This window comes from Anomalospiza imberbis, chromosome 3 (genome assembly GCF_031753505.1).
Source record: "Anomalospiza imberbis isolate Cuckoo-Finch-1a 21T00152 chromosome 3, ASM3175350v1, whole genome shotgun sequence".
Taxonomy (NCBI): domain Eukaryota; kingdom Metazoa; phylum Chordata; class Aves; order Passeriformes; family Viduidae; genus Anomalospiza; species Anomalospiza imberbis.
In genome coordinates this window covers 81,222,706-81,249,226 of record NC_089683.1, presented here as the reverse complement: position 1 = coordinate 81,249,226, position 26,521 = coordinate 81,222,706, and the positions used below count along the sequence as shown (strand labels likewise).

The window sequence follows — 26,521 nt, the reverse complement described above, 5'->3', positions numbered from 1 at the left end:
TTTAATATTATTTATTTAATATTATTGCAATTTCTAAAAGTATAACCTTGAAGGGATGAAGGCATTTTATACAAAGACTATCAGTATTGTAGGCATTACACTGCTGGGAGCCAGGGTAATCTAGGTAATGGTAAATCCTAAAACCTGGTATGAATTATATCTGGAGCACAGTGAGGACTCACAAGCAGTAAAACAGGTTTTTAAAAGCTAATGTTTTTGAGCTTGTATTTTGCTTTGAACCAATCATTTAACAAGGGTTCTGCTCCATTGCATATCATCTCAGCATCATTTGAAGAGCAATCTTTTTCATTCTCTCATCACCCAGGCACCCAATCTTAATTCTTCACACCAACGTTTTGATATCAAGAAATCAGGCAAGTTAATGTAAGAGTTGAACTGAAGAGCAGGAATTCTATTGTCACTTCAATGTGAGTACTGGGGAAAATATTGAGGCAGGCTATATATTTTATGTATCATCTCCTTACAAGTCACTTGACTTATACTGAAAAATCCTGCCAAACCAATTTCTTACACCTAATATCATGGCCTGTATACCATGTTACATTAGCTGGTCGGCAGGTTCTGCTGCTCATTTATCAAGATGTTTAGGAATTAAGGGATGAATCTCCTTCTGCTTTACTACTAGTGATACTGATAAGCTCTGAATATGCTGGAAGAAAGGAGTTCCAAACCAGATAAATTATATGGTCGCTTCAATACACATAAATAAATAGCAGAAAGGACTGCGAGCCTAACAATTCATGAAGCCTGTGAGAGACACAGAAGACTTCTGCTATGTACAATTAAAAGCTAATATATTCATGGTACGGGCTTGTTTTTTTGGTTTTTTTTTTATGGAGACTTTTTAAAAAATATAGTGATAATCCAATATAATTAACATGAAACTCATGGCAACACTAAAGCTCACAAAATAGACAGATTTATGAAATAAGCAACAGATATTCCCCTTCATCAGAATAAATTAGCTTTTAAGAAATGTGATTTAAAAGTTGAATAGTAGAACTTATAAGGTACATGGTTTTGCCTTTTATGAAAAATCTCAGACCATAATAATTGTATTTTCTCAATTCATGTTCTTTTCTAAGTTTTCTCAGTTTTTTTATCATCACTGTTTGTTATAGACAACATAGGATTGCCCCTTTGCAAAAGAGTGACAATTTGAAGGATTCTGCCATAGGTATCAAGCTTTTCTGGCAGAGAAGATCTGCTTTTTATTTTCTCCTAGTTTCTTTCTATTCACAACATGTGCACAAGCTGAAATAACATAATGAGGATGCTGCAACAGTTGCCAAACCACGCAAGGACAATTCCAATAGCAGCCCAGATGAAATCACTTTGTCCAGGCAGGTGGTCAGAAACTACTCTTTCAGCTTGTGATATTTCATTCCAACTCAGCAAAGTGCCTTCCTGCACCATTTGCACTACCTTCACCTGTCCCTGTGTCAAAGATATGTCCCAGTAGGAACACTAACTCGAAACAGCAGGCGTTTTCCTTTCTCCCTGTTCCAGTTTTGCTCCCTTGTTCTGAGGACAGAATGTATAATGTAGTGCTAAAATGACACATCTAAAAATTATTTCAGAAGATAATGATGCAGTTGTACAGCTGAGACCTTGCTCTTCAAGTACAGTCTTAAATGTGAAAAGCCAAATGAGCTAGAAAGATAATCACCTTGTATTGCTCTGAGGGAAGACTAAGAGAGGAGCTGGTGAGCCAGGAGCACGTGTAGACACAGGCATTCTGCTAGAAAATGAGTAGTGATGGCTGCATAACTCATGGGTATGAATCTGAAAGCTTTTCAGATGATCAGAAAGTGAGCACTGCACTGATAAGAGTGCAAAATTTCATCTAATGATGGACAGTTTCTCTCTAAATTATTTTGAGGCCAATGCACCAAAATTCCTATATTTCAATGGATGCCTATGGAGGCATTTCCCAGATGAAATTGAGACTTGAACCATTTATGTCACATAAGTACGAAAGAGGTAAAATTACACTGAACATGAAGACTAGGTTAAAAAAATAAAGAAAATAAATTAGGATGGGTTATTTTTTAGCTGTCTTAAGGGAAGAACATATAAAAGAGAAAACAGATAAATACACTTAAAGCAGCACTGTAAGTGCTCAATGCTTCCAGTCATGCCACTCAATCTGTGCTCTGATCTTTAGAGGGTGAGTACCAATTCCCCAGCTTCACCTCTGCACCATTAGAAATTATGCTGCAGGTATCTAGTATGTGTTTTGGTCACCATCTCTTGGCCATCCAAACATCACAAAGAGATCTGGCCTTCAAAGAGTGAAAAAATAACAACCACTCCAGATTTTAAAATACCTTATCATTGAAATAAAGACAGAGAGAGTTGCAAATAACTAAGCCAGAAATTAGGTCTGTCTTTGCAATAACTAGGGAGCAAGGGGACGGATTGCCCATATCCATTCCAAAGTGTCTTCATCCATTCCACAATGGACTATTTGTGAAGCTAATATCATCAACAGTGTCTTCTATTCAGTTAAAAATCAAGTAAGAAAGGCAACATACTGTTAGATTGTGGAAACCCAGGGCAAGGGGGATATCCCCCTCAGGGAGTTGCCCGACCATGGGGCCCACAAACTCACAAGAGATAACTGTAAATACTGCCCGAGGGCTTGTGTATGTAGGGATCAAGGTCTTTTGCAATTCTGCAAGCAGATTATCACCCATTTAATTATTGAGGTCTGTACAAATTATGGAAAGACATGCAGACATAATTAGGAGGGCTAGTCTTTTAATGAACTAACAAGAAGTGCTATAGGTACTTAGACACTTAATCATTGCTGCCAGCAACACTAGAAGCTTTCTCATTAAAAAGTTAGTTTGCGAAGACAATTTTTTCAGGTGATGAAAAATGCATGTAGGAACCTAATACAAGTTAAATTACAACTTCTGCTCATCATTCTGAGCTCTCCTTTTATGCCAGAAAAATAGTAAGCAGTGCTCTGCTTCATTAGTCCCTTGGATGGGAAGGTTACATAAAGTCATGGTTTCACACCTACATACAGGAACAGGAAGAGTAGTGTAGTGTACTATGAATTAACTCAAAGAGCCAGGCAAAATCACACTAGGGTCCACAAAAAAGGAAAAGCCCACATGTAACAAGACAACTGTCCATCTTCCAAAGTTCAAGCTGTAGTCAAACAGATGGGAACATTACTTTTCACACAGTGCAATCATGAACTGGAGCATTCACAACGTTAAACCTTGCTAAAGCAGGTAAAATTAAATTATTTGGACTGCAGAAGTACCATCCCAATTCTTTAGGACTTTATTCACTCTAGGCTGCACACTTGTGTTTACCTCAGACTCTTAGAAAGGATGCCCCAATTCCTGTCCTGGGTTTTTGCATAACAAAAAAGTCTGGGAGAAAAATTTCTCCAGAGCAAGGGCTTAATGGCAGCTGTGCAGCTGCAATAGAAACTGAACAGCTCCTATCAGTGCACAACAGCAGTTAACAAAATCCCAGGAGTCAGGGAGTGTGTTACAGGCTGTATAATAATGCTAGTTTCCTAGGACTCTTTGCAAAATCTTTTTTTTTTTTTTTTTTTGGGTAACACAAAGGTGATGGAATCATCAAATCATTCTGCAACAATGTAACTGAAGGAAACATAACGTTGTCTCAGCGCGTTAATAGGTTAAAAAATACAAAGCTGAATGATATTTCTAAAACACACTTGACATAAGTATAGAATTTCACTGTTGAAGTAGTAGGAATTAGATAGAAAATGTTAATATCTGAGGTTATTGATTTGTTACCTGTACATTCAACTAGGTTCATGAAAAGGCTAAAGGCCACTGTGAACCTGATGCTCTTAGGATCCAGCACACTGCAGAACACAAGGTTAGTTGAACTTAGATGTCTTATCTCCTTCCAGAGGAACTTATTTTAATCTTCTAACTTCTGAAAAAGAAACCCCAAAATCATGTATGTTATTGATTTAACAACTTAGAGAGTTCTCAGGAAAATCACAATTGGAACTAAAATTTGATCCTTAAATGAAACAAAAGAGAAAAGACAGCTCTTAAAATAGTTAATAGAAAAACTCAGAAGTATCCTTTTACTACTGATGTTAGAGATATATTTTACCAACTACTTGGAGGAGATGACAGATATTAAAAATATATTTTAAACCTACATTGTTTCCAACAGAATTTGAAATTCCTAAATTGTTAAAGCAAGTGATTTTATTTGCTAGTAATCAATAAATTAACTGTGGCTTTACAAAGGCTGCCTTAAGTAATCACAAGTACTAACATGACATCAGTTGCAATAAAAATCCTGCATTATCACAAACTTACGAACCTATCTAAAAACAAATGTGGAAATCCTCACATTACTAATGTTAATGGCAAAAGATCTATTGAATTTAAAGCATCAAGGTTTGACTCAGTACTTTTCTAGATCCAGAAATACTAAATATAATATAACGTCTAAGACTTTGAAAGGACTCTAAAACAAACTTAAATATAGTAAAAGGAAAGTTTCAGTGACAAATTCAAATTAGTCTGTCTTAGAAAAACTAAACAGAAAGAAGAAAAAAGCATATCTTTGTCTTTTTTACATAATTAAAACCTATAAATTGAAAACTGAATTAAAATGAGAGCAGAAAATAAAGGCAATTATTAAATATTCACTGCATGCCAAGAGCGGCCCTTTAAATAAAGCTTTCATAGAGCAGCTGAGCTGATATCCTCTACTAAATTATGTTGTTGTTATTCATAAGTGGTTCTGACAAGAGTCAAATAGTTGCAATAAAATAAAATAGCATCATCAAATTTAAAAATAATAAAAAAATAACTTGGTAATTAATATAGCTCCACAGAAACAAAAAAAAAAAAAAAGGCAAACAAAAGTGGGGGAAAATCCTAGTATAGCTGTGAAGAAGTTTGAAACCACCATGCGCTGAACTTGCCACACGGATTCATTGCTCCAGTAACCACACCCACATATTGTATTATCCTTAAGTCATGGCAGCAGCCACCAGCTCATAGCTTTGGCAAAGGAAGATGAATGTAATGTGAGCAGGGAGAGTCCCAGTTTGAGCTTGGGGCAATGTAACTGCCCACAGAGTACCCGAGTACCTGTAAGCTGTGTCACTTGCACCAAAGACTTGGATAAACCTAAACTGACAGATGAGCTACCTTTCCACCAGGGACCCTTCACACTACAATGAGGACATGGAAAAATTGCCTGCGTGCTGTAAACAAAATGACAGATTTCAAGCTTCTTAGTCAACTCTAAGCCCCATGAAGTATTCCCTTGAACTATCCCATTACTGAGTAGTAACTGATGTCCAGAAACTACATTAGATGCCTCTAATCAGCTGATACAATCATTATGTCTATTCTACTAATGGTGCCTCAGATCCAACCCTCATAGCACCTCAAAAAGATAAGGAAAGAAATGGGAAGTTGTTGCCAGGGAACACAAGATTAATTCAGAGCAGCTTGAACATACAAAGCAGTATTGGCTGCCTCTCACATAATGAAACAGAGGGGATCCAACCTGAAAATATCCTTTGGAAGAAGAATCAGAAGAATTCCACAGTAAATAAGATTTTAAAATATACAGGAAAAAAAAATATTCACTTCCCCAGAGTAACTACAGTAATAAACGTATGCCCCTAGCTAGTATTGTATACAATTTTCTAAAAAAATCACTTACAAGAGCAAAACAGAAGTACTTGGAATCTTTTTTTATAAAGAAATAAAGAAGTACTATTTTTATATGCAGAATTTACTGTATATTTAATACTACTATTTAATTTAATACTACTATTATATACAGAATTAAGAAGAAAGATCTTTTCCAGTTAGATAAATAGGCCACTTGAATGGCTGTTATCAAGAGGATTGCTTTTTATTGTTCATTTGCAGGCAGTGAAATCTGTGGCTAATGTGGCTGCCCCACAACAGCTGCTAATACTCTAGAGATGCTTTTTGATTTTCTGGTTTCCAGTGCTGCATGGCAATACTGAGAGAAGTACAGGTAAAAGCAGGACACTGCCAGGCAAACACACTTAGCTGCACAGTCCCTATAAACTATCCAGTGCAGGCACACATTAAGGACTTTTACTTCTGAGGTTAATAAAACTTGTTTTACCTGCATAACATTAGGAAGTCTAATATCTGTCCTTTAATATCCCTTTACCTAGTCAAAGCCAAAAAAAAGTTGGGAAGCATGAGGCACAGAGGTTGTGGAAATACTAAAAAAAGCACAAAGGTGTTTCAGCAATGCCACAGGTAAGCTAGGGCAAGCTTTGGATTGAAAAGTAGTATATACACATGAGGTAACAAAACAGCAGGGCAAATTTTTTCCATGTTTCAAATCATGTGTCCTGGTCAAGTTTTGAATCTCTAGGTAATTAAACCCTTCTTCACAGGTCAGACTCACAGTGCCCACGGAGGCAGAGCTGCCCTCTCTCCTGGTTTCATCTCTCCTGCCAAAGGGGCTCATCTGGGTCTCAGTACCCGGTGTTATGTTCAAACCAACACAGTGATGCAGCAGGTGAAGACTTTAGACCTCATACTACACCTGGGTTACCAGCAGGAGGCAGAGCTTGCGCTCCCTGTCCACATGCAGGCTTGGCCTTGATGGAGCTGGCCTATGCTGCAGCTGCCATGATTATTTCACAAGAACTGTGACAAAAGCACTGGATGTGACAAGGATCACTACTGTGGCTGTGACAAGAATCCCTGCAGCTGTGACAAAGATCACCGTGGTGTCCTGCTGCTGGGATGCTGGCAGAATCCACAGTGAAGCTCAATGACACTTGCCCTGTAATCCCTTTGACACACGCTTTTTCCCAGAAGGAGTTTTTCTAGCAAATATAGAAGGCTCAGAGGATCAGGGATTTCCCTTTGAGGTCCAGCAGCTAACACCTCTAAGCTGGATTACAAACCCACCATGCTTAGACTGAGGTCAAAGTTATTCTGGTGGAAGGACAGCAAGATTCATTTTTAATTTCTGGAGGGCTTGTATCCATGATGTCAAGATGGCTCTAGGGCTATTGCTGTGGACCAAGTTCACCAGCAGATTTTCCACTGCTCCAGCTGGATCCCTACAAATCTATGCCACCTGATAGGATTCATCCAAGGTTCCTCAAAGAGCTAGCTGACATCATCACAAAACCTCTCTCAATGATTTTTGAGTAGTCTTGGGAATACAGAGGTCCAGCTGACTGGAAGCTGGCAAACATTGTCCTGATTTTCAAGAAATAGGACCCTGGAAACTACTAAAATCTGTCAGTCTCACTTAAGTGCCTGGTAAAGTTATAGAGATTATTCTGGGAGGTATTGAAAAACACCTGAAAGACAACAGTCATCAGTCACAGCCAGCATGTCTTCATGAGAGGAAAGTCCTGGTTATCAAACCTGATTCTCTTTTATGACAAAGTAACCCATCTAGGTGTCCAAGGGAAGCCAGTTGATGGAATCTTTTTGGATTTCAGTAAAACTTTGGATACTGTCTCTCCTGGAAAAAATGTCTAATATTCAGCTGAATAAACACATCATGTGATAGGTAAGCAACTGATTCACATGTCAGGCACGAAGAGTTACAGTGAATGGGGTGACATCAGACTGGAGACCTGTCACTAGTATCCATCTTAGACCCTGTGCTCAGCAACATCTTCATAAATGACTTGGAGGCAGGACTGGAAGGGATACAGAGCAAGTTCAGGAAGTTCAGAGAGGAGACAAAACTGGGAGGAGCTGTTGACTTGCTTGAAGTCAGAGAGGCCCTGCAGAGAGACCTCAACAAATCAGAGGGCTGGGCAATCACCACCTGTATGAAGTTCATAACAAGAGAAAGTGCCGGACTCTGCACATGGAATGGGGCAACCCTAGATGTAGGGACAGACTGGGGAATGAGATGAAAGGTATTAAGCTATTAGAGAGAATCCCAAAGAAGGGCTACAAAGATTGTGAAAGGCCTTGAGGGGAAACTGTATGAGGAGTGGCTGAGGTCACTTGGTCTGTTCAGCCTGGAGAAGAGGAGACTGAGGGCAGACCTCTCTGCAGTTACACCTTCCTTGTGAGGGGAAAAGGAGGGGCAGGCACTGATCTCTTCTCTGTGGTGACTGGTAACAGAATCAGAGGGAATTGCCTCAAGTTGTGTCAGGGGAGGTTTAGGGTGGATATAAGGAAAAAGTTCTTCACCCAGAGGGTGGTTGGGCACTGGAACAGGCTCCGCAGTGAAGTGGTCACAGCACCAGCCTGAGGGAGTTCAAGGAGTGCTTGGACAATGCTCTGAGGCACATGGTGTGACTCTTGTGGTGTCCTGCACAGGGCCAGGAGTTGGACTTCTAGGATCTTTGTGGGTTCCTTCCAACTCAGCACATTCTATGATTCTGTGTGATTTATCGAAAATAAATAGTTCACTCTAAGGTAATTTCAATATTTTCAATGAAGTATCAAGTTGGTGTCTTTTTAAGGCCAAGGTCTTGCCCCATTTACACCAACATAAAGCTAAACTAGTCCCTGATATTTTTGAGAGTCTATAACAGAGATCACAGATGTGTTTTGTACTTTAAAAATATGACTTCCATTATATGCCTCTATTTTCAGAGGCTTACCACAAGTAGTGATTTCAGATACTGGTATTTGGAACACAAGACAGCAATACTCAAAAGAAGTTAGTTTGGTTTGCATTTTTTTGCTCATAGAGAATCAACAAACTTTTAGCTGAATGCAGTATTCCTGTGTTGAATTAGAAGTGTATAAAGCAAAACAGAAATTACCAAACCAAATATTAACATGACATAACTGTATATGGTTTCAATTTTAGGATATCAATGTAACTAGCAAATCCACAAAGTAAGCCCTTTCAGCAGCCTAAAATAAGAAGAAACTGCTGCGACACTGACAGCAGCGTCACAAAGCTGTGAGTATGACAACAGCCCACCACGGCCTGCCAGCAAGCAGCCAGCAGCGTTTGTGCTCTCTTCATGCTCAAGAATACCCTTTAGCCACCTGCATGTGCCAAGGGAAGCCACCTCTGTTTTCACCCTGGCACTCAAGGCAGCAGCTGCGACCACAAACTTTCAGGTGAAGGAGGACTGAGTCTACTTCTTGCCCAGGCAAAGGTTATCAGAGCAAATATCTTCCCGGTATCGCTGCTCCTCTGGCTTGCTGCCCTTCTCTTCATTTGAAGTTTTGCTGTCAAGAACCTGTTATCATCAGAGCCCACCTGCCACTTGTTATTGTTTTCCTCAATGGATTTATGTAGCTCTAAGGAGCTGCAAGCAAAGGTATCACTGCAAGAAATGGTGTTTTCTTGAACAAATAATGCTCCATTCTATTTCCTTCTCGAAAGCAAGGTGGGAGGATACATCTTCTGTTAAAAAAATCCCACAACAATCTACAATCTAAACTAACACAGTTGTGTTGATTTCGGGAGCCAGGCAAGACACAGTGTGTCCTTTGGGTTTCACAAGTTTGCCATGTGAATGAAATCAGATTCACTGAAGGATAATTCCTACCATCTCATTCAACTTGCGGTCATCCACCATAATAAAATTGTCACTTTGGGTTTTTCTTTAAATAAACACACCAAAAAAATTACTCAAGTACTGGATGGCAACCACACTGACTATTCAAATTATGTAGGTATAAATTATAATTCAATTTCTAACACGGTCCTGTAGGACTAGCCATGAATTTGTACTTTTGTGAGGGAACCTGGGTAGTCATCTTCTTCACATTCTTTAACATTATTTTAGGGCTTTATACATGGTCTCCATTATTGTGCCTTGATCTGTGGGCAGCAAACAAGTGCTTACACAGTATGCTGTACTTCTTGCAGTCTTTTAAAAATGTTTTCCTTGCTTAGACTGCACTCATGTTAATTTGCACATTGAACACATTAAGAAGTCTAGAGAAGTTTAAGGGTGAAGTGAACCAGATTTGTTAATTTTTCTGATGAGGTTAAAGGAAGACCATGATCTTTAAATGAAATAGAAGTAGACTCACACCACAAAATCCACCCCTGCAGAGAAGCTTTTCTTCAGCTATGTTTACTGGACTGAGATAATAACCTGAGTCAAATCATGTCCTTCCCACAAGACTAAAAGCTGCCTTAAATGTCCAGGTGGACCCAGTGATCACTGGGGGGAATGAACATGTGATTGTCAATGGGCTCCATTCCGTAAGATCTTTCAGAAAGTCTCAAAAGTCCTCCTCTGAATTTCTGTAGATCTTCCTTCTGGTTCCATTAACATGCTCCTAATGTTCAGCAACCATTTTTTCACTTACAAAGCTCCAGTTCTTAACTTATAAAAAATAACACTTTATTTCAGAATAATTGCAGCATCCATCATCTAGCTCATAAACTGAGAGCTGGAGCCATTTGGTCATTTAGTTAATGGGTTCAAAAAATGAGAGCTAAACAACAGAAAACCACACCACAAAAAAAAACCCCAAAAACATTAGATTAAAGTAACTTTTCATGCCTTGCCAGAGTTCTCTTCCCTGAATTAAATTAAAACTTGCAAATATAAAGAGTCTGGCTTGGGGCTAGTATTCAAGATATACAATATCTAAAAAAAAAAAAAAATAATTGGAGATGTGTTTCTTTTTCCCAGTACTAAAATCCTACTAGACCACATTTTTGGTACGTCATGGTACAGGAATTCAGCCAGTGTCCTTTATTCACACTAAAACTGTCAAATAGGACCTGAAATTATAGAAACTTTCACAAATATGTGGAAACTATTTGAGGTGTCTAATAAAGATTTTGGAAGACCAATTATGATGATTTCTCCACACAGAAGAGACTTGGAGTCTAACCTGAAAATACTTTCCTTAACACACATCACACTGCTTTGTCATAAACCAAATGCTTCTTGTTCAAAAGTGCAATAAATTGCATCTAAAACCAAGATAGAGTGGTAGACTGTTCATGTCAGTCAGTGAAATAAAGAGAACAGAACATGGTGTACTCAGAAGAAAAAAAGGTATCATGAAATTTCATACATCAACATAAATATATTTACATTATCTCTGCATAAGGATAAAATATCAACTTCAGCTTCACTATTGAGTCTTTCCTCCTTTTTAGAAGAGCAGGAGTATAATGTATAATATTATAGTATATTATTATGGAGGTTTTTTTCCTAAAAGCATTGCTAAGTATCTTAGGAGGCTATCAAAATAAAAATAACAGGATGGACTTTATCAGTAGATATTGGTAGACTGACCTCCACTCAGATAGGAAGTCAATAGACTCGGCAAATTTTCAGGCAGCTCTGAGCTAGGCAGAGTGGCTGACCGGAAAAGTGCCAGAGCCTCAGTTCAGGAGACTTCAATAAATTTGGGGATCAACCAACAGAAAAGTCATGACCTTCAATAGCGAAAAAACCAGGACTCTGCAACCAGAGTGGAATAACCACATGCATTGACTGACACCTCACCAAGCAGCAGCCCTTGAGTACAAGCCTGTGATGTTACAGTGGACACCACGCTGCAGAAGTGAGCCCCCACTGTGCACAGAACAAATTGCACGCTGAACTGTAGCCAGAGGAGCGTGGCAGCAGACTAAGGGAAGCTCATGCTGGGTCATCCTGGGGGGACCCTCAGTTCAAGAGGGATGCAGAGAATATTGGAAAGGTCCAACAAAGGTGCCTAACACACATACCCCATGTAGAGAGGCTGAAGGAGCTGGGCCTGATAATTTTGGTAAAGGAGAAACCACAGAGGTATTTAATATCTGCTTACAACTATTTGAAGGGCAGTTCTTTGGACACCACCACCAAACATCTCTTGGGTTGTGTCAGACAGCATAACAAGGAAAGCAAACACACAAAGCAGTTTCAGAGATTAAAGTTGGAGAGCTGGAAAAATATTTTCACTAGCAGCACTGAAATATCTTGTCAAACAGGTTGAGAGATTCTGTCCTTGGACAGGTTCATCCAGATAAAGCAATGACTGATCTGGTCCTTTGTTGCAACAGCCCTCTCCCAAGTAATTGAACCTTGGATTATTGGAGGACTAGAACTAATTCTCCCTTGAAGGGTCTTGAAGATGGCATTTTTATCATTGTCCAAAATAACAGAGTTAAAAACTATCCCTCCATTCATTCTCAATCTACTATTTAACTGATCAGGTATTGTAAATGTTGATTTTTTTCCCCTTTATTTCTACTAGCTATTTCAATGTGATAGGTTGATAGGTGTATTCACACAACACAACATCTCAGTGCTTCTTTATACTATTACAAAAAGCTGTTTTTAAACATGACCATGTGTGTATCTGCCTAATCTGGAGATCATTTACAAGACCTGTGTCACAATGTTAATTCTTTTATTTCTTGCTTGATTAAGTAGTGTTTCTATCACTGCACAAAGATTTTGATTTTATAAAAGAGCTATATTGTTATACATTCACTGGCATCACAAACTGGACATTAAGCACAACTGAGGGAGATTTGAAAGAGTGCTTAAAATGCATCAGCCAGACAGCATCACCTCCTCAAATAATATCATAATCCTCATCATAATCTCTGTACTTGCTTAGAATATACTGATTAATTTGCACCAAAATGTTGCATACAGAAAGGGGGCATATCATCTGGGAAACAAAGGTTACTAAAAACCACTTTGTTCAATGAAATTCAAATGTTTTAATCAGTGTCGAAGTTTCTTTCTTAGAAGAAAGAAAGGTAGCTTCTTCTTTAAATTTCTTACCAGGTAATGGTGTGTCAGTATTCAAACTAGACACAAATGACATCCTTCATCTCTGAAAGAAAGCATACATGCCAGTTACAGGCAATTTTTGAATGGCTTTGTAAAGATGAAAGGGAATATCCCATCACTGAGTAATCTTAAGGCATAATGACTTACTAAAATCCTCACGGACTCAGGGCTGGGAGGAGGCTGGGGAATGGACGCTCACCCCACACTGCTGAGTCGCTGACCACCAGCTCTCCTCTGCTGGCGCCCACTCCCCAGCCCGATGCCTTGCCCTTTCCTCCCCACAAAACTCCTCATGCATTCCTCTAGAGGCAGGAATCACTGCTGCCTTGCCAGCACATTTCTGATTAACAACCTGGCTTCATTTGCAAATAAGTGCAAGGTATTGTTTAAAGATGCAGCTTTTGGTACCCTAGCCATCACAAATCATGCGGGCTATCAGGGTTCTTCCAGAGGGCCACTCAAGCCTGCTGGCAGCCAGTACCGCCAGAGAAAAGGAAAATATCCTACTTTAAGTTGTCCAGGAAAGAAAGTCTGTATCTGTTCAATGGCTCACTAAGCATCCTAACTTTGAAGAGAAAAATAACAAATGGAGAAATCAACCAGCACTTATTTAGAAATTGCTGCAGTACGGGAAATGAAGAAAAGCAGGAACAGCAACAAAAACCCCACCCCACAGAGAAAAGCTGAAAGGCTGAGGATGTCCTTGGATGCCTTCCAATAACAGGCAGGCACACTTCATGCTGCTATAGCTATGTAAAGGTGCTTTGCTTGCAAATTCAGCAAGTGTGTTGCCATCAATAAACTGTTTTAAATAAGAAGCTTTGATGCAAATAGTTTGCTCTGATCTTTAGTTAGTGAAAGTAAAAATTATCTTACAGCAGCAAAGGGAATGCCTCTTCAGCAGATCGTGAGTATGTCTTGCACAAATACGTATCCTTTAGCCACTTTCAATACTTCTTTTCCATTTTGAACTCTTAGCATGATGCAACCCAAATAATTTGAGATCAGAATAAACATCTGATTTCACATGCAACACAGACTATTACATAACAGTTAATTTAAATTAAATTGCTACTGCCTACCTAAAATTATTAATGGAAATTATTCAAAAATCATTTAACATTTGTCTATCTAAATAGTTGAAATATTGCTCAGGGTTAGCATGATTCACAGCACTTTAAATACCCAGAACAGCACACACTAATTTCTAAGCCCTCAACACTTGTGTTCAGATGCATCACAGAGCACAAGCATGTGCTGGCTCCTTGGTGCTTGTGCCAAGGGAGACCCTTCAGTAAGAGAAACTTGATTCTGGGGCACAGTGCTGTCAGTGCAGAACAGGGGAGAATGGAGAGGTTCATCTCCACAGCACCCCAGACAGCCCCTGTGGCTTGGGCAGGGGACAGAAAAACAGTAAGGCATTCATTTTCCAAAACATACATGTTTTTGTTCATTAAAGTAGAGATGGAAGATTTGTTAGGATTGCAGAGGGAGCAGGTTAGACCAAGGCTTGATCCATTTCCTAGTTGATGCAGGTATAACTTGTCCTGCAGGTATGGAACTACTTCTACCAAACAGGTAGAGAGATGAGACAGGAATGCTACAAATGTCACCCCAAACTGTCAGCTCAGAAATAGAGAATGACAACATGTGCATGAAACAAATCTTTCCAACAGATCAAGTCCCCAGCAGCAGCAACCTTTTCCATGATATATTTTGTTCTCATGTACAGTATTATAAAACTGCTGTTTACATTACTGCAGCAGTTTCTGCCACTCTTATTGTCACCACAGGAATCAAAATCCATTTGGAGGGTTATGGGGAAATGCTGAGGCTCGTGCAAACAAGCAAGACCAAGCATTACTATAAATGCCTACAATATAGAAACACAATTACATTTTGGAAGTGAAATAACTGAATTGAGTGCTATCTGGCCAGAGAAAGCTGATTAAAGGCAATGAAGACAGAGAAAGTGAAATTACATCTAATTAACTCAAAAAAAAAAAAAAAAAGCAACTCCTCCAATTCTAAGGTTGATTAATTCATTAAAATTAGAAAAATATTTGCTATGTAAATGTAAACCACTATATTTAAATTAAGAGTAGCTCATCTTTAGAATTAATTTTAGAATTAGAATTCGATTAAATTTAGAATTTAGAACTAGCTCACCTATATAAGGTTTAATAGTCATCTTTGGGAAAGGACCATAGATCATTAAGTACAGAAAAATACCTGACACAGCATATGCCACAAGTCTTTCCATTTCTTTTGTGCATCATACATACTGTATACTTAATATGAATTAATACTCTGGCTTATCATGGAGTTCATTTCATACAGATCCTTTATTTTTGAAGGAATGAGAAAATGTCTTAGAATCTCTAAGAAGTTGCTTAGAAAAATGACCTTTAAGAAAAAATAATAATAAAAGAGAAGACAATAAAATTTCTAAAATAAGTTTTGCTTTCCAAAATCAAAAATTTCCTTCTCCTAAAGAAACATGAGCAATGGAGTAAGTTAAAATCAGGACTATATCTCAAACATGTTAAAATCTAAAGCACTATGTCAAACTACAGCATCTTCAGGGGATAATTTTACATAGGAAGCAAATAACAATATATACACATTTTCCAAGCATCCCAAGGTACTTCAAAGAGATCAGATGAATGAATCAGGGTCAGCTGTCAGGAAAAAGTCCAGAACCAGCATCTCCAAAGATCCAAGCCAGAGGTGGGTTCCCAAGCTGAGTTATGCACATTTATGCATATCTGGAAATTAAGGCAAATTCACTGCTCAAATACACTAAATTCATGTCTCTGGAAAGCCAGAACCAGAGAATGATTTTGGGCAAGGAATAGCTCAATATTGCCTTGAAATTAATTACTGAATTCAGTTACTTTGCAAAGTCTACTGCCAGATGTTGGTAATGTTTCAGAATTAAAAAGTAACAACTATAAATAAAATAATTCAGAAAAGAATAGTAGACAAGATTTGCAGACCCTGATCCCACAAACACACCATGAAATATAACTGCTGGAAGTAATGTTAAAAATAGAACAGCTGATAGAAATAATTGGGAAGCTCCAGTGTCTTCTTAGTATAGAGTCATAAAGAATATCTCCATCCTATCATGTCAAGACCAGTCAGCGTCATTTTCCACAGGCCAGAATAGCAACTGCAGTAGGGATAGAAAAAAATTATTTAAGGATGCCTTTCCAGTTTCAAAAGTTTTTTTTTTTTTCTTGGCCAACACACACATCTCAGACATTATTTCAAAGACATTTCTGTAAAACACATCATGGCAAGTGTAATAAAAAAAAAGGAAAATAGGTCTATTTTAGATCCAACAGAACAATAACTTTCAAATTTTCAAAAAAATCATGAAAACCTATTCCTTGAGGGGTTTTTAGTCAAGTCTAAAGAATACAATTTATAAGGAATCTTCTAAGTGACAGTCAATTTAACATAAGCTCCACACACAGAGACCCCTCCTGTGAAGTCTGGACTCTGCAAGCTGGGAGTTGGCTGTTTTTTTTCCAAATTCTTTTTTGAAAGTAAAACTTATCTTCACCCTTTCATATTCTTGATGTTTAGATACTGTATAAATATCACAATTTGTGAATATTCAATTTAAAGAGTCATTCAGCCCCATGTTCTTATATATAAATAGACTAGAAGGTCAGGCTCATGTACACAGACAAAAAGGAGCACCTATATATATATTTATATATATAATTGTGTGTGTATATAGACACATACACATATAGTTGTGGGTGTGTGGCAATCATGCACACAAACACATAATGGATATTCAATGCAAACATGAAACTTCAAATGCACAAATTGTTTCTTAATACTCATCCTCCCATCAATTAATATAAATGATAATAATAAATATAAATGAATACTAAATTAATACTGAGTACTTGAAATAGTTGGTACATACACTGACAGTCTCTAGGATTAACACCAAATTTGACCAGAGGATAATAGTCATAAGAACTCTCAGCAACCGTAGCCTCTTTCTGTTATTTTTAACATCCAAAGGGTAAAGAAAAACTAATCTGAGCCGGGGTTTCTTTCTGCATGCTACAGATAGTCATCTCTGGCATCAGCAGACTAAGTCCAGGCTTCACATTGATTTTCTTTTTTCCTGATGTATACAGTGAAATTGAAGACCTATGCATTTCTGCTAAATGAGGTTCTGCCTTAGCTAATAGCAAACTATGACAATGGTCTGCAAAGAATTGGGTAAAGGAAAGCAGTCTTTTTAAAAAAATTCACCAACAGCAGCTGTAAATTCATAACTGTCAATAAAATTGCTGAGGTTTTTTATATGCACATTAACAGCATGCTTCAGTGTAAAATGAGATTCTTAATTCTTTTCACAGAGCATTAAATCATATTTAAGATTAGAAGGAATCCTCAGGCAGCTACTGGCAGGTGCCCTCCCTTTCAAAACCTCTCTGCTCCCTATGTTTGTACTTCGTTGACTTCAACGATCTAATTGCAAAAAAATCTTCTTGAAGTAAAATCTAAAACAATAGGGTGCAACTACACAACTTATGTTGTTCTTCATTGACTCCAAGAGCAATTCCAGGAGCCTAATGTGTTTTCTTGTATTGCCAGTGAGATATATTTCAAAATGAATGTAAGTCACAAGCAGAAGATGGTGCAGGACAGGGCTTCAGGTTCCTTCAGCTGCATGGGAAAATGTTTTATACTTACTGCATACTGCATGAGAGAGCACCCTACATGCTGTGAGGATGGAATGATTAACTGGTAGCATGGTTCCCAACAATCTGTAAGGACTCGCTTGGGAAAAGAATGATACCTCCAGAGAGGTATCACTGTTTGTTATCAAAATTGTTTGTTATCAAAATGTTTCTCAATTCCCAAATCCCACTGGGCACCAAGGTCACCTTCTTACTCTTGCTCATGTTTCATCCTATCCTTCAAAAGTAACATGGAATGTACTAGACAAAATCTGTCCCTCAGATATCTTGTTCCTTAAGGGATTAACAAAACTAAGTGACAATCAGAGCACCTCCAACCACTTGTCCACCCATCCTTCTCTTAACTTCACTGCCAGTACAAACTAGCTAAGGCACTAGGACAGCACAGGAGCTGTGAGTATTTAATCCATGACTGTTGCTAAAAAAAAATGAAAAAGTCAAAAAACTCTGTTACTAGGACAATATATCACTTGCATTTATTTTATATTATTATGAATTATTTCTTCTTAACTGTGGTACTTCCTTTTGGTGGGAATTTGACTGTGCCTTGCAGTGTCTCTATCAGAACTCTGTGCCTGTGCTCACTGGCACACTGTCCATCTGCTGCCCTGTTACGTGTTTGCCAGCCCTGTGCCCATCCCTGTGCTCCCAGCACTCACATGAGCATTTTCATCTGGACCAAGGGGCTTTCTGGTGTGCTCAGCTTGCATTCTCCTCTACTCAATTCAGTGTGCTGGCAAAGCACATGAGGGGTGAAGCAGCAGCATTCAGCTTCCCAACCTTCTCCAGAGGAAATGACATCCTGAGTGACCCGTTATTATTGAATTGAATTTTAATGAAATGCTACTGCTGCACACCACTATACAAAAAACTGCAAGTGATATATGGCTGCAAGTGATTAATTACAGTCTTGAAGAATGTAATAAGAGACTCTCATGTTTGAAATACTTTATGGCAACTATTAATTTTTTCTCTCTAATTATCAAAATAGCAATGGAGTAATGCACCTTTCACCTCAAATTTGCTTATTTTTATTTCCTCTATCCGACAATTTTTTATGCTATTTATTGGTCCTGTGCAACAACCACTCTACAGATATAAAAACCAATTTATAGATATAAAATACATCAAGGACTAAATCAAACAAAAAAAATTAATTTCATCAGAAATAAGTATTTTTTCATAGAAATGTCTACCCTAGGAAATTCACACTATATTGTTTTCACATTTGCAAAGAGAATGAATTTTAGTATTGCGACTCTCTCAGGGGTCTGTCTTCAGATGCTGAAAATGCCAAGCAGAAATATGTCACATTTAAGAAGTGATGAGCATCTACTGTTAAGCACTGAAAATCAGTAGTAGTGTGCAACCCCAAAAGTATTGGCAATTCAGTTATGTACACTAACTTCAGGGAGCTACATTCTCATTCCATCCAAAATAGAAATATGATTTTTCACCATGCTGGCCTGTTTGACAAGTATGCACAGCCCTATGTTTTAAAGAGGAATCTACAAAAAAAAAAAAAAAAAACAGAGGAACTAGTATTTCAGAAATGGCTTTGCTTTTCTGTGCTGGACTGCAAGCAACTCTGAAACCAGTTATTGACCCAAAACCACTGTCCAGCAGCAGAATTTCAGTACCAGGTCCTAACTGCTGAAGGAATATTTTTCACACTGATACAAAGTTTCATCTTGATCAAATGTAACAAAACCGCATTTAATCTTTCACTAATTTTAATACACTGAAAAAAACTTCAAAGAACTTGCTTCTTGCTGTTATCGTAAAACAGCAAGAGTTGTGTGAAGAAATGAAGAAAGCACCCACAGACTGAAATGACCTTTCTGAATACTTCTTTATGGACAGTCTGAATGTTATTTTTCAAAGCCAAACTATTCTTAAACTTTTACTTTATACAGCTGAAAATTGGCCAAACCCAGAAGAGAAAATAGAAACCCTCAGGATACTAATCCATACACCCCTAAATTTATACCCTTTCCGAATGAAACAAAACCAACCGCACCCTATCAATACATATGATTAATATCTATATTATAAAGCATAACCAATTTCAGGAAAAAGCAGTTCTTTCAGGCATTCTTAAAATGATTTTCAATTTTACAGCAGGTCCATGTACCTCTGTCACAACACCTGGCTCAGCGGACGGCTGTGCACACACTGCAGAGCCACAGGCACCAGCCTGGCTTGCTAATGTGCACTGAGGCTGCTGCTGCTTGCAAGAGGACAGCCAGCTCAAGAACAATTATTTTGTCTTCTACCACTTCTGTTGCTGGTAGCTGCAGCCAAAGCACTTAAAATGCCATCAATTTGCTGCCATCTACAAGTGTCAGGGTAGAACAAGACAAGCACAGACACCTATAGTAAATATGCTTGCCTTTGCAAACCTGATGGGAGGATGAAAGCCTCGTTTTTTTGGGAAAATTAACACGATGAGCTCTGCTGGTTTGTCCCTTGAAACACACATGTGAAACAGTGCATCCTCAGAAATGAGCAGCGTAATGATGCTTTATTGCTTGAGAAAGCCACATATCCCAAGAGAATTTGTGTCATCATACACCAGGAGTAAGGCTGATGGAGCTGACTTTAGGCTCTAATAAAAGAGGTGGGAAAGAGATGAAAAAACACCATGAAAAAAGATGCTTTTGTTACTTGTTGAGATCAATCTGAATCAAAATGTGTTCACAGCTATAATTTCTTGTACAATTGAAAAAACTGCCAGTAGGAATAGCATGATTTTGCTTTCCAATGCCACTATAATTCTTATTCCTATCAAAGGAGGCTGAAAAAATTGCCAAGTTATTTCATTAGGAAATGCAGCTAATTTACAGGCAGGGTAATTTTCCCACTACAAAATTGTATAATGAGCTTTAAACTCACTAAATAAAGGGTCTCTTCTCAGAGTGATTATGCTTAATTTACACAGGAATTAGTAGTGACTGGACCTCCTTTCAGAATTGCTTTAAAAGAGCTGCATTACCAAAAAAAAAAAAAAAAAAAAAAAAAAATCAACAGCCTTGAAAAATATCCTAACAGTCGATGGAGTAAAAAATACTACTCTGTGCATCAGTGCATAAATACATTGTGTTCATAAATATCTTTTACAGGATATGCACATAACTTTTAAATTGGGTATCAGAAAATCTGTAATGCTGATTTTAAATTAAATTATTCACTTATGCATTATGCTAATAGAATGTATAGAAAAGCCTAAAATAACAGATGGACAGCAATGCAAGGGAGCAATCAATACTTTCATTTACAAAAGTTGCTGTCACTGTATGCAATGTTGACTACTAATTATTATTTGTTGATATTACTATAATTTTTTATTATTATTATTTTATGGTGGGTTTTTTACTGGTTAGTCCATCCAAAAAATGAATACTTTGGTTTATAGACAATTCTTACCAAATGTAGTCCAGTTTTCACAAGTGGAAAGTTTTCCCCAGCATCTCCAAAATTCAGGTTTCTATATTATAGAAATATAGAAATTTCTATATAGAAAAAGTTTCTATATAGAAATATTTTTCTATATTTACATAGAAACTAGGCATTAGAAACCTTTTCCAAGAGCAGCGTGTTAATGGTAACACTACAGTAGTAGATATCACACATAAATATCTTTTGTCCCTGGCAAATTATAAAAGGTAATTAAAATTCCTGTTACCTAAAGCAGTTGACCCTGACGTTGTGGAAGCAGGAGAAACACATTTGGAAGTTTCAGTTAAAAATTTCACTTCCCCAACTTCCTTCGTAGTGTAGGAAATCCTTATCATCTTTTCACTCTACCACAGAAACAAGATTAATAACATTTAAGGTCTGGAAGGGGCCATTAAATAAATCATGTAGTCTGTCCTCCTTTATCATGGCATGCATTTCATAAAAGGTCTGCACAGATCACACAGATCACACAGAATCAGTGACATCTGTGGAAGTGGTCAACTAAATCGAAGCCAAAATATTTTAGGTCGGCAACACAGACCAAGACCGTGCTATCAAAGCAGCAAAGATAGCTTACAGAGAATGAGAAGAAATTAATCGGGGAAAAAAAATAGCAGTAGTGAAAATGAACCATAGCAATAACTGGGATGCAATCTATCCTCGGGAAGCTGGCACAGCCATCGTGTCTGGGGCACGGGCGCTGCCCCCGATGCCAAGCGGGCCGAGGCAGCGTTTGCGGCACATCATTGCCATCTGCTGCGCAGGGGCGAGAGCGCAGCCGGCAGCGAGAGCCAGCGGCGGGACAGCCCGGCGGCCAGAGGGGCTCCCGGGGCTGCCCGGACATCCTGTACAGCCGTCCTTGCCTCACTTCACCCTTCCCACACCCACCCTGACGTGCCTGGACCTCCCGCTAAGTCTGGAAGACAAGCAGTCCGAAGGTGCGAAAGTGGATCTGGAAACTAACGCATAACCAGCACCGTGCCACGAGCACAGCCGGCGTGAGCTCTGCCGCGAGTATCGTGAGCTCCAGAGGCTTCTCTGGCAAGTGGCACACACGCTACCTAGCTTCCAGCAGCTTTGACAGAGGGAAACCCTTGGATCAGGTTCCTCATGCGAAGTTACAAATGTTTTCTGGAGATGTTTTGTGCCTGGAAGTAATTTGCACACTTCGGAACCAAACAAGACCAAAGAATTTGGGAGTAGCAATGGTTTTCTCTGACAGAGTAGTCTCTACTTCATCGCACAGAAATCCACCCGTATGTGGGTGAAACATCTGCTTCTGAAAGTGACTGCATACCCATATGATGTATGCAAAAGGAGCTTATGCCTCTTGAATACAAATGCAGTAAAGCACCTGTGAAAATGCTTTTTAAATCATAAACCAGTATTTACGGAACTGACACAAACCACTTAAAATAATTTAGATAATAAGCACTATCAAAGAACACAAAATGAACTTACTAATGCCCACAGAATAATGAGGGACAACTTGCTGACAGTATTGACACTCAACAAAATTTGGCCACCACAGTAGCTCACACAAACCATTCAACTCACAGACTTAGATTATATATGAATTTTGCATGACTGCACATAGCTTTTGGTAGCAACTGGACATAACCTTGGGCACTTCTGGGAGAAGGACATCTCCAGTTTTCTCCCTCCCTATCCCAGATCCAGGTACTATACAGGCTGAGGAGGCAGCTCCCAGAGGCTGGTTGAACACCCCCATCCTGTGCCACAGAGCCACAAACTAGTGTTTGTTGGTTTTATATACCGCACACACTGAGCACTGCTCTGATAATTCAGGGAGACTGGGAATTGCTGCTCAACCTGTTTGGGTCAGCTGAATGTCTTCAAACAAGTAATTTCTTGCCACCCCTCCAGCATCTCACTCCCTATCCCCCACAGAAATAAGGTAATAACAGCAACCTCCTTTGTGTGCCAGCTTGAGATTTTTATTTATAAGAGGGAACTATTACTGCTGAAATTAAGTCTTTACAGACTTCACCACATATGTGAATAACAGTGGTCCAGGAGCAATTTTCCAATCCATCTTCAGTGTTACTAATAGAAAAAAAAAACATTGTTGAACTCTATTATTGACTATGAATGTTTTTTTCCAGGGCAGTCATCGCTGCTTCTTTACCCTTGTCTTTTCCAGTCAGTTTTTCTCTCTCATTCACCACAGCCCCCGTAAAAGTGCCACACTGGTTTATACGTGTTGCACCAGCCACTTCATGACCTCTCGCCTCAGCCTTCAGTAACACTGAACTTCATTCAGCAACTTCATGAGCTCAGTCACTGTGTTGTTACTCAGAAATGCTCAGCTGGTACATGGAGAGGTGCTGAAGCTTTGCACAGTGCCTGGAACAGAATATTGCTAAAACTCACAGAAACCTTCATTCTCCAAAGCATACGTAAGGCTAAGACACAGCAACAATGCCCCAACACAACCAGCTGCTCCGATTTTTTTGAGGATTAAGAACCACTTGTAAGAAGAGGAGGGAAGGTTTATTTCCCATTGACCCTAAAGAGTCATTTTTGCTTTGTTTGCTTTGGACTCCTTCTTCAGGGTGTGTGGAAAAGGCACAGCACATCAGTACACAGCCCACCAGAGTGAGTTGTACTCACCCCGCAACCAAAGGAAGAGGTTCTTAAAGCAAGGATCCTGTCACTTCTTTGTGCATAGAATCAAGAATTGGTTTTGCAGATGAAGAAACGCTAAATATTCATAAATGCATTTAAAAACTGGGCAGAAGAACCCCTCCCATAATTCTCAGCTTTGACACTCCTCACATACTAACACTTTCTGACCTGCAGAATGACACACATTTCTGTGGTATTTTACCAGTAAGCACTGCAGGGTAAATTTTTTTGCAGGAACAATGTGAGTATAAATTACAAAAGTGGACACAGTATCTTTGTGCAAAATGGAGATGGTTTAACTTCATGAGGCGGTAAGCATCCAAAAGGCTCACAGTGGCACTGGCTACGTATATGTTAGAAGGTATTACAGACACATAGGAACTGGTCTATAGACCAAAATTTAATGCTGAGGATCTGTCATCCCTACTGTATGTATTTCAGATTTTTCTGTTTCTCTGTTTATACTTCAAACCAGCTCTGCTTTGATGCCTTGTCCTGAAGCTCACTTGCACCTGGTGTACATTCAAGACTCCCTGAGCACATCCTCTAGTTTAGTCTCATAAACGAAAAGCATCAATTTCCTGTTCATGTTCTGCTGTTCAGCCAAAGCCAACCAAAGGGGACTGATTGGGAAATTCACTTCAGAGGAACACCCCAAGCTGAATTAAAACACGAATATAGATGCACTTATTGAGACACTTATTTTTTGTGGTCCATTAAGCCTTGACAAATGACCATCTCTCAGTAATAACCACATGGAAGCTCATCACAGGAATAGAATTTGAATTTTTTCTGTAGTTACATTAGACAGTGACCGAACCCCTCAAGGACTTTAAGCATATATACACTGAATTGTTTCCTTTCAAAAAACAGCTAAATTATTTTCAGACTGAGCTTAATCACAGCTTACCATCTCAGCAGGCACACTTCCACTGAAACTGGCTTGTTATCCTCTTTACAAAACCCTGTGATTTTTATTGTCGAAAAATATGCCAAATTTCCATATTAGTCACTCACTGAATTACAGGGCATGGGACCCTGGGCATGGCCAGCATACCAGGGACACCAGCATCCCTGCTCACAACCACATTGTCCTGCTCAGCTGAAGGATGAGATCCCGCTCTTGCCCACATTCAGGATGATCTGGATGTAGAGGAGAGGACACACACAGTAGCAAGCACCTTGTTCTAAGTGGGGCATAAACATCACTTAAGTTGTTTCTATTTTGTAGTTTTTCAGCTTCAAAGTCATGTTAGCAAAATGGCTGTTGTTCTTGAAAGCATTACATAGGAGAAAATAAACGCTTAGAAAAAAATTGTAACAGGGAACAGAAATTCCTCCATAAACAACTATTGTGAATTTGTCCCAAAAAAAAACCATTTTGATCATCACTACCATCTATCAGCACCTGATTGCTCAGGGACATTATCTTGGCAGTGTCAACCCAGACTGCAGGCAAGCACCCAACGTCATCAAAGTCACCACAGAAGTTACTGTTAATTTGCAACACTGTGGAAAGGGCCTGCAGACAGGAAAAAGGATGAAAATCATAGAAAGGGGGACATCCTCTCATAAACCCAGATGTGGTCCCTCTGATCTCCCTGCTGAGGCACACAGACGAAACAAAGCACTGAAATTGCCAGTTGTGCTGTTCTAGAAACACTCCTTCACCCTGGAAACTGGGAAATTTAAAAAATATCAGATTTAGACCCTTTCACTCTCAAGAAACTAAACAACCTATTTTCTGCTTAATGCAATTTTTAATGTTAAAAAAAAGTTTAAAAGGTCTTTGTTTTAAAGGATGTTAAAGAAATAGTAGGAAACAACCAAAACAGCATTAATTATCTGTTACATTTCAACAGCTAGTGAACTACAAAATCTTTAGTCAATTCCTTCCATTTTTTTTGTAAGTCAAGCACTCAAGTTGTTATCCTCTGACACAAAATAAAGATTTTACATTTTTGAATAGAAGAAATTAGTGCCTTGTCTTCTTGCTATATGAAACATCCCTTTTGCTATCATTTCTTTTCCAAAGCTTTTAGTGAAAGTGAGAGCATTCCTTTCACATTTTCAAGATAGCACCTAAATTTTCATCTTATATGTTCCAATAAGGCAGTTAGCATAAAATATTTAGAAGCACCACAAGACACAAATGTATCAGGGGTAACTCATTGAGAACTGACAGTCTCAGATACATCTCTCAGACAGGCATTGTTCTTATTCTTTCCTTCACTGATGGAATTACATCAAGGAAAGAGTTACAAAATGGGGAATGTGATAGGTGCAGGTTAAGATGGAGTCAAACTGAGATGAACTGATATTTTATTATTTTTTTAATAAATACATAATCTAACTGCTTTACTTAGATAGACACATTGGTTCTAGTGTAATTATTTCTATAGCTCATGGTTTTTGATGCTCTATGAGTGTAAATCCCTATCATCTAAAGCCAATAGAGGAGCTAATCTTGACTGCCTATAAAAGGGAAGTACTGTACAACTGCTGAGACAAAGGGAAGAGTACCATTATTTCAAGCGATGCTTGGGATTTTACAGAACTTTTACAACGCTGAGGATATTCTTAGGAAAACGTGAGGCCAATTTTCTGACCAGATTTTTTTGTGTTGTTTTCAAACTTAGGAGTACAAGAGCAAAAAAGGAAAAACAGCAAAGTAACAGTGCTTGAAATGTTATGGTGAAACAATAAATGATCATGGCTGCAGCTTGCTGCCGGTGGATACGAGGACAGACTTCCCTTTCCAATAGTGTCAGAAAGTCTGTCTGGGGAAGATGCCCAACAGTGCCCAGCCCAAATCACAGCCAACAGATTAATATAAGATGATCTTTCTGTTAAGGCTCTTTTTAGTAAATAGGCTCATCCAGAACAGGAGGTAAAAAAAAAATTTAAGAGTACAAATCTTCACCAGCTGCTT

At 38.6% G+C, this 26,521-nt stretch overlaps 1 protein-coding gene across 4 annotated transcripts in view; it reads right to left on the bottom strand.

The window, feature by feature from the left end:
* The window catches only part of SMYD3 (SET and MYND domain containing 3), a 384,522-nt gene that overhangs the window by 158,787 nt on the left and 199,214 nt on the right, over window positions 1–26,521 (bottom strand). The window contains exon 1 of one of the 4 annotated variants that reach the window (XM_068185378.1): window positions 21,572–21,596. The exons of the other annotated variants lie outside the window; for them this stretch is intronic. Coding sequence (XP_068041479.1) covers window positions 21,572–21,574 — 3 coding nt within the window. The 5' untranslated portion in view covers window positions 21,575–21,596. Of the gene's footprint in view, window positions 1–21,571; window positions 21,597–26,521 lie in introns of those variants that run through there. 4 annotated transcript variants of the gene reach the window in all.